Source organism: Arachis hypogaea, chromosome 14 (assembly GCF_003086295.3).
Source record: "Arachis hypogaea cultivar Tifrunner chromosome 14, arahy.Tifrunner.gnm2.J5K5, whole genome shotgun sequence".
Taxonomy (NCBI): Eukaryota; Viridiplantae; Streptophyta; class Magnoliopsida; order Fabales; family Fabaceae; genus Arachis; species Arachis hypogaea.
Window position 1 is genome coordinate 43,769,548 of NC_092049.1, and position 9,236 is coordinate 43,778,783.

The following is a 9,236-nucleotide window of genomic DNA, read 5'->3' on the forward strand; positions in this document are numbered from 1 at the left end:
CGGTTTCTGTACCAATCAATAGAGAAAAGCCACGCCACTGCAAGGACAAAAGTGACTCCATCAAGTGAAAATTTGAGATTCGTTGAAGCATCTATTCATGGCTTTGCATTGAAGGAATAACCAAATGTTGTTGCTGCACCTGCAAATCCCAGCAGATTCCAACAGTGTTTCATTAGTCAAAAGGAAGAGATATTTTTTACATTAAACCATAGAACAGAGGGGATAGGACACTTGGAAAAGTGAGGAAATGAGTTAAGAAGGGATAGAACAAAATAACTTAGAACAAAATAACTTAGAACAAATCCTAAAACAGGCTTATAAACCAAAGTGCGTATACAGAAAGTAATTTAATTATAAATAAAACGACCTCATTCAATGGAATCTTATTACTTTAAAACATATTGACTGATCTATCTTACCTAGCAATATATGTTAGAATCAACCGAATAGTCACCGAATATATGTTAGGATTAAAAGAGGCCTTCTTCTCTTCTGCATCTTTTAGAATCAACCGAATAGTCACCGCAAGAATCTGTCAGAGAGTAAAACATATTAGAATATCATTACAGAATTCATAAAGCCAACAGGAGAGAAATGAAGTTTTCCTACAGACCTTAGAAAGAAGAAAGGACTTGTTTGATCCCTGTTCAAATAAATAACAAATTAGAGAAAAGCTAAAGAAATACCCAAACCAAAAGAAAATAAAAGTTCCTTAAGGAAGAAAGTGTAACAACTAGTTCCTGGAGGAAATAAGGGAGGAAAGAAAAGTTTTATTGATAACTCTGGCCATTAATAGGAAAGTATGACCTGTATCTGAGAGAAGATACACTACCATCAATAGCCGGAAGAAGCGATCTGTTACATCATCCCCCTTAAGGAGACCATTTTGATGTAATTGTAAGATGAAGTGAGTAGAAGCTGTATCATTCGGAGGAGGGAGTTCACATATCCGATACCATTCTGTAAACAACATGGAAACCTACAACACATGTGGATAATAAGTAATGATTGGAAGTTTCCAATGATGTATTGTATTCCCAATTCCCACTTAACGAGAAGTTGAAACACTCTAGACATAATTAAAATATACCACAGGCAATAAATACAGAATTACAGTCAGTATCTCACAATGTATGTAAATAGCCACACAACAAAGTATGAATTTATCTAGCAATTTCACAGCAAAATACCTGCTCACGGAATCCAGCAGGATCTGGTTCAACAGACTTTACAATGTTTACTTCTTCCCGGTTTGGTGCTAGCATCTCAGGACCCTGTTTTTAACAAATAGATTGAGTCACAGTTGGAGCAGAACAAAAACTGAGTGTAAAACAACAATAATAGCTGAACCTAGTATCCTATGTATGACCTTATTGTCCCTTGATTGTCTTGCCTTATCCTCCTTTGCAGGAACAATAACAGAAGGGTTCTTGATCATCTCAATCAGCTGTTGCAATGATTCAGGGGATCCAGGCTTTGAAGCAAGCTGAAATAAAAGATATTTGGTAAAGATGGGGCAGAGTAAAAAATGCAGACACTCGTGGACAAATACAAACCTTTGCCAAAGCATCAACAAGATTGTGAAGTTCTGAAATAACTTTCAGTTCCTCAATAACCAGCATTTGAAGAAGAGAAATAGAAAACTCCGTAGCAGCCTCTGCACATTAATCCAGTGGAGTTGCATGAGTATAACAATATAAAAAGGGAAAACGATTAGAAGGTACATTCTTTTGACATACTGTTTCTCCCCCATCAATGAGCTTTGCCATATGAACATTGTACTCGGTAAGATTTAGCAGTTCACTGCGGATCAGGCCTACAGTAATATCTTTGTTGAATTTTCTTTCTTCTTCTGAGTAAATTACCTGTAACAAGTATTCAATAACACATTAGTTATAAACAGAACACCAACATAACTTGTATTTAAATGTCACTCATGGAGGATTAGTTAGTAGTTAACCACATCTATTTTAGATGTAAATTTGGCTAATGGCAAGCTCTTTGATCAATTTTATTGATAATTTACATTACAAAATAGCATATCAGTGTCTCAAACAGGTACATAATATTAGTGGCTTTTGCACTTGGAAAAACTCTAACATCATCAGAATTATCTTAGTAGATGGAAGACACCCAAATCATTAATAATAATAATAAAGGGAATTCAACATCAGAATATGCAACATTCAGCAATGCTATGGGTAGATAGAGTATATTACATAAGGAAAAAAGGAACTAATGTCAAAATAAATTGTAATAATGACATAACTTCATTCAAGAGTGAAAAACATACCCAGCTGGTAAGCTCCTTAACGGCAAGCTTGCAAACATCACGAATGGCAGTCAGGATTGCAAGATGAGCACCAACATGAGTGTTGTTGGATACATTGTCATAAAGGCCCTTGAATACCTAGTTACAAAAGTTAAAGGACAATAGTGAGCTCCTAGACAACTATAGCATTCATCAAGCTCATATTAATAATGTTCAGCAATCCAGATTAACAATTTAAACATTTCTTAGCTATTCAGAATCAAAATCTAATCTAATCCTATTTTAACAACCTAAAAATCCACTAATTAGAAAACAAATCTAACTAAACTAATTACTAAAATCAAACTAACTAAACAAAATTAATTGAACTCAACAGAAATTAAAAGAATTTGGAAGCTAGCTGCAACCTTTATGAAAAAGGTAGTTGGAAGAGTGTGTATCTCTGAAAATCTGATTCCCATGCTGATGAATATGAACTGTGCTTAATTTAATTTTACAAAACAGCACTCAGAAGTAAAGCACCAAGAATCACAGAACTTATCAAAGATCCTCCATTATAGTAGAACTCAATAAGCAACTGCAATCTCAACATCTGGATCCTTTTCTTTTCGTTCCTTAATAAACCTATAGATAACAAACAAATAGATGCAGAAAATTTTGCTTATTCCTTCAATATTGCATATGAAAATCATGTAAATAATTTAAAGCTCGTACCTTTCAAGAAGAACCTCTGAATTTACAGCACCTAGAGCAAGCTGAAACAAAGAACACAGTTTATTAACATCAACTGATATTTGTCAAAGTACTTAGATTTATGAGATGGTTTACGATATTGATAGGGCACAAAATTATTGTTAATAATCTCATTCTAATCAGTCATAGAGTAATTTCAATCTATGTAATTAGCACATTGTATTTCATGAACTGGTATTTATAGTTCCTTCAAATTCAAAATACAAACAACGTATGAACAAAATGAAAGTGGAACAGATCGAGTTTTAGATGCAACAATAACGTATGAACATTTGAATTCAACAAAAAAATATAGATCAATAGCAATTTCAGAATCTAAAATAGATAAAGACGTACATGTAGGTTTCAGATCTGGTGACACGATGACTCGATGAGGCTGTGAACAGCGAGGATCGATGGCGCGCGACAAAGAGAGACATAAGCTGATAGGCGGCAGAGAGAGCTCGTGCAACGCGAGCAGCAGAGGAGGGAGCTCATGCGAGTGAACGGCGGCGGAAGGAGCTCGTGCAAGCGAGTAGTGACAGAGGGAGCTCGTGCGACACGAGTGGCAACAAAGCAGAAGCCACCGAGAAGTCACAATTTTGCCCTATTTTCACTCGAATCAGAGAGAGAGAGAGAGAGAGAGAGAGAGAGAGAGAGAGAGAGAGAGAGAGAGAGAGAGAGAGAGAGAGAGAGAGAGAGAGAGGAGAGCAAGCTTAAACGAAAGATCGGAGAAGATGAATGATGATTTTGCGTTGAATGAAGTTTCATCATCAAATATGGTGTGTTTCATTAGGACTGAACCTAATTAAATTTTTCGAGAGATTTATTAAAAGATTACAGAGGAATTTTTTGTTATCGATGGTTTCAAATTTTAATTTTAATTTTATCGACAAAATTACCGAGGGATATTAGTATCTGTCGGTAAATTTTGTGAATTTTTTTTTATTTTTTACCGACGGAAAATTTTTCAAAAATCCGTCGGTATTTTTGACAGAAAAATTCTGTCGGAAAAATCTGTCTGTAATTTGCTGTAATTTGCTGTTTTCTAGTAGTGAGATTTAGTTAATATGTATTCTAAAAATACATAATAAATTTATTATTAATAGATAATTTTAAATATTTTTATTTAATAAATATAAAATAAATACATTAAAAATTTAAAATTTTTATATTTTTAATAGTTTTTTAATTTATAAATTTAATATGTGTCTTTAAAATAAAAAATAGATAAGTCCTATACTATTTAATTAAGAAAATGGAAGTGGTTGAATTTATGTTGATGACTGATTAATTAATTAATTGGTCTATAGGCTAGGGAGTGTTAATTGGGAAAGCGAGAATCTCGGAGGAAAATTGTTGTTAGAGAGTGAAAAGCATAATTAATGAAATGAATTAAGACTTGGGAGAGGGGAGAAAAGAAAAGGAAAGAAAAGAATCAGGGAGAGGAATTACAAAGAGGATACAGTTGGTTTTGGAATATTATGAATTGTAATGCAACCAACCACTATATATATATATATATATATATATAATTTTTTTTCCCTTTTATAAAACAACATTTTTATGTTATTATAAATTTCTGTGGTGTTGTTCTCTTTTTGCTTCATACACTACGCCTCAAGAATCAAATTTTAAATAATAAATCAATATAAAAAAAATTAATAATTGACAAATTAATCATCATCAAAATTTAAAGCAAAAACCTAGCAGAATCAGTTCAGTCCCACTTCCCACTTCCCACTGTCATGTGGCCGGGTGGCGGAATCATGATGAGCCTGAAAATAATAAAATGAGGCTAATTAATTACAGTTAATTAAGGATCCTGAACTTAATTATAACTCAAGCGATGGTGTAAAAGTATGTGCAAGAGATTTGTTGTGCAAGAGATTTGACTTTGAGTAGTATGTAATACAGTATAAATAAAGTTAAATTTGATTGTCACTAAAAAAAATAAAACATATCATGTAAATTACATAATTATGGAACTCATAAAAGTAAACTTAAAAAAATATTATTTAATATATTTTAATAAAAATTGCAATTATTGAAAAATTTTATCTTAAAAAAGTATCTAAGAATTATGATGGCCTATATAAAAAGTAATGGGTATTTTATATAAATTTAAAAGTATTTTATGTCAATTGATTCTTCATTATTATTTCTTTTTAAAATACCCATTTTTAAAATAATAAGAGAAGCTTCTATTTACTAAAATTGTGACATATGTGTAATGTGACCTTAAGGTTATTTTTACGTACTATATTAACTAATACTTAATAATACAAACATCCATGCCGTGTGTTGCAACTTGCAACGAATGGAGATAAACTATGTAAAAAAGCAACTTTAATTTTCTCTCTTGTTTTTTCCTCTGATATCTTTTGCTTTTCCTCTTTTCTTATTGTGATTTTGGTAGCAAGCTGGAATAGAGAGTATATTAAGATACACAAAAAAGCAATGGAGAAAAAAGGGGTAAGGATGCAATAGGTCGTTTTGCCAACCTGTAAAGCCATCTTACCAAGACAACCATGAACCATATAATAGAATAAAAGGAAGAAGAAATTAAATTAATAACTTCTTAATACAATAATAGTTTACTTATTTAGTATTTATTAGTGAAGATCTTGCAAAGCTTTGCAGGCTAAGCGATGGCGTAAAGGAGAGAATTTAGTGTTGCGCTTTGGGTTGGTTGGAAGCCAATATTCAGAACTTAGGATACCATTCTTCGATTATATATATATATTTTTTGGTGACTTCGATTAAATATATATGCTTTGGTTAGTTTTATTCTTTATGCTTTTAATTATTTTAAACAATAGCAATTCTAATTGCAATTGGTACTAAGGTTCATTATTTTGATTATTTATTTATGCCATTATATATTATGTTCTTCCAAGTTCCAACCGTTAATGATCCGAGAGATATGTCTCGTTGAGGTAGATATATACCAGGGTAGATATAGTCAACCAAAAAAAAATAAATAAATAAATACCATGGTAGATATGTAGATTGAGGAGCCACGATAATTTTTTTTATATGTATTTTTAATTCGATAAGGTAATAATAAATTCATTATAAATTTAAATTTTATTTAAAAGTTTATTATTAGTTAATAAATTATTATATATACAAAATAAAATTCAAATTTTCAATATATATTTAAAAAAACAAATAAAGTAATTGTTCGACCAAAATTAAACATTTTTTTTATCCTATCAAAGTTGCCACAATGAGTCAGACCACTTAAATTCTTCTAAATTTTATAAGTTAGTTCTAATCTCTAATTTTCTTTACATGGTTTTATTATTGATTAAATTTTATTTTTTGTTGAATAAAAAATAACTAATAAATCAACTGAATTAACTGACTTTTTAAAAATAAAATAAAAGAGTTCATAACAAAAACACTCTTTATTAATATGAACTATTTTTTAATTTTATTTTTAAAAATAAATTGGTTCAATTGGTTTAGCCATTTCTAATTTTAACCATTTTCAATTCAACAAAAAATCAAATTTGACATAAAAAAAAGTGTCATATGTTATGTTTTTGTTAATTATAATACTTTGTCGAAAGAATGTTTTACTGCACTTCCTCATAGCATCTAATTTTTTGCAAGTGCATTTTCAATTATTCTCAGTTAAACAATGAATTAAAAAAAAAAAAAAAAAATCAAACCTCTGATAACGCTCATCGAGTTATTGCTTTTATACTAGTTATTAAAAAAAAAAATTAAAAATAACGCTCTTAGAGTCACCTTAATTTTATTTTTATTCTCTTTCACAGAAAAAAAATAATCATACAAATCCACATTACTCTCTGTAGTCGCACGCCCAATCGTTCCATATTCGCACTGCTGCTTATGCTACTGCACAACCTCCTTCCACCACCGGCCACCGCAACGCTTCCATTGTGAATGCTGCAACGCCTCATGCCAATGACGGATCCAGAAAATTTTATCAGTGGGGGTAAATCATACATAATAAAGACGATAATTTTTAGGATAAAGTGTACTTTTTATTTTTAATATTTGTATTTTTTTTCAAAAATACATCTAATGTTTAGTTGAATTCAATTTTGTCCCTAATATTTTTGATTTGTATCAAAATTATCCCTAAACGTCAACTTATATAAAATGTTAGGAATAAATTGAAAGTTGATGAGTTTGGAAAACTCTATTTCTAAGAAAGTGATGATCAAACATTATTAATAAAATTAGTTGCAAAAATTATGGATATTGAATGATTAAATTAATTTTGCAATGCAGGATCTGTCTGGGCCGAAAAAAATGAAAATCTGGTGCATGCCCAATAAAAATTTCAATTTTGATGTTGAATTATTGTGGCTGAAACAATGTGTTGTTACTTGGGCCAGATTGAGTTATTATTGCTACAAGCCCAAATGAATGCTTTTCTATTTGCTCAATGCATGATCCGAAAAATATACATCAGGAAAGCAAATGTTACTAATTGGGCCAGATTAAATGATTATTGCAACTAAGTCTAATTTTACTTGAGATGAGAGTTCCTCATGCTTTGTCCGAATCCATGAAGCAAAGAAAACAAAGCCTCAATGCTTCCAACGGATTCCATTTCACTACTTGGAAGGATTTCAAATTTAATTTACTAGCATTGGGAACAAAAGAGAGAACTTGACTTTGATTTGATGGGAATCATTATGATTCACGCTACTCCACCTAAAGAGAAGTAAAAGCAACCTTTTTCTCAATTAATTTTGTTTATCTCATTAAATTGCTTTTCTTCCAAGATTGTTTCTTCTCTCTGATCTCTTTCTCTCTTTCGGTCTTTAACTAGAAAACAATGGATGCCATGAAAGCAAAAATGACCTACCGAAAGGAAGGAAAAGCAAGCCTAAAGACCATCACAATGATGGCAAGAAAACATGTCAAAATAAAAGCATGCTGTGGCTAAGATATTCACCAAATGTGGTTAGATTTGGTGAGGTAATCTTGAGCTCTTCATGCTCAAAAAGGAAGAAGAAGATCTCGGCCAGCAAGGTGAGATTCTTGGAGGCATGGCTTGTCTTTGATTCTGCTCAACCACCACAGGAAGTAGCTAGAGTGGCGAAGTGATGGAAGAGGCAAAGATTGGAGCAGATGAAGCCATCATCATCATGAAGCATCAAGGGCCAGAAATCCATCTTGGAGAGCAAGCCAAGGATAGAGAGCTCGGATTGATGAAGAGTGATGACCAAGGAAGGACTAGAGGTAATTGCATGTTGGTTATTGCATGATTATCTCTTCTCTCTCTGTGTGGCCGAACTGGTTTCTTGAAGGAAGAAGAAGTTGGCTTGGGTTTTTGGCTTCAAAGTGTGGAGGCTTCTCTCTTCTATAAAAAGGGAGAACAGCCACTGTTTGGAGCAAGGAGTTAGAAGTAAGCAGTGAGAGTGCAAGGCACAGGATTCTCAGAGCTACCTAAGCTTACAGATTTTCTTCTCCTTCAATGTATTCTGTTTAGTATTTTTCTGTTTAATTTTGTCATGTCTTGAGTCTCATAGAAAAAGACAAACAGTGAGGTTTGTATGAAAAAGCCATAGAGCGGAAAAAGGCAGAGAGTGCAAAATTAAAAGAAAAAGCCATAGATGTCTTAGAGTTCCTTTGTTCATCTATGTTGTGTTTCATGATTCTGTGGGAATCCCCTTGTAAGTTGGGTTAGCACTTTATAGTTTGTAATCTGGAAGATTATAGTGAAATTCCATCATGTTTGTGATGGAGACTGGATGTAGACTGCACTGCACTTAGCAGCTGAACCAGGATATATCTTGGTGTATTTTTCTGCCTTCTCTACTCCATTTCTGTTTCTGCTACACAGGAGCTAAAATAAAAAATATCTCGTGCCAAGTGACGAGACAAAACAAAAAAGTCTCGTGGCTAGGGACGAGATAAAAACAGAAAAGTCTCATCTAAGTTCAGCAAGTGTAAGCAAGCAAAAAGGGGGCTAAGATTCAACCCCCCTTCTCTTAGCCACTGAAACCATCAATTGGTATCAGAGCTTGGTCTCAAAGAGATCAAGGTTTGCAGCTTGGAGTAAAGATCCTCATGGTAGAAAACAGTGGCTCAAATGTGGTGTCCTACAATCTTACAGAAGGACAGTCAAGCAACAGACCGCCTCTTTTCAATGGAAAAAACTATACCTATTGGAAAGAGAGAACGAAGATCTTTGTGCAAGCAGTTGACTACAGAATTTGGAAGATCATCTTGGAAGGCCCTC

The 9,236-nt window shown here is 32.6% G+C and overlaps 1 protein-coding gene across 1 annotated transcript; it reads right to left on the bottom strand.

Annotated features, from left to right (window-relative positions):
* Positions 1-1,366: 1,366 nt before the first annotated feature.
* LOC112740379 (uncharacterized) lies at positions 1,367-6,939 on the bottom strand. The gene is made up of 7 exons (XM_072215777.1): positions 6,823-6,939; positions 2,987-3,027; positions 2,851-2,896; positions 2,294-2,410; positions 1,740-1,865; positions 1,557-1,657; positions 1,367-1,486 (listed from the first exon to the last, which is right to left on the bottom strand). The coding sequence occupies exons 1-6, from the start codon at positions 6,937-6,939 to the stop codon at positions 1,601-1,603; spliced, it is 504 nt and encodes a 167-aa protein (XP_072071878.1). The 3' UTR covers positions 1,367-1,486; positions 1,557-1,600.
* Positions 6,940-9,236: the final 2,297 nt, after the last annotated feature.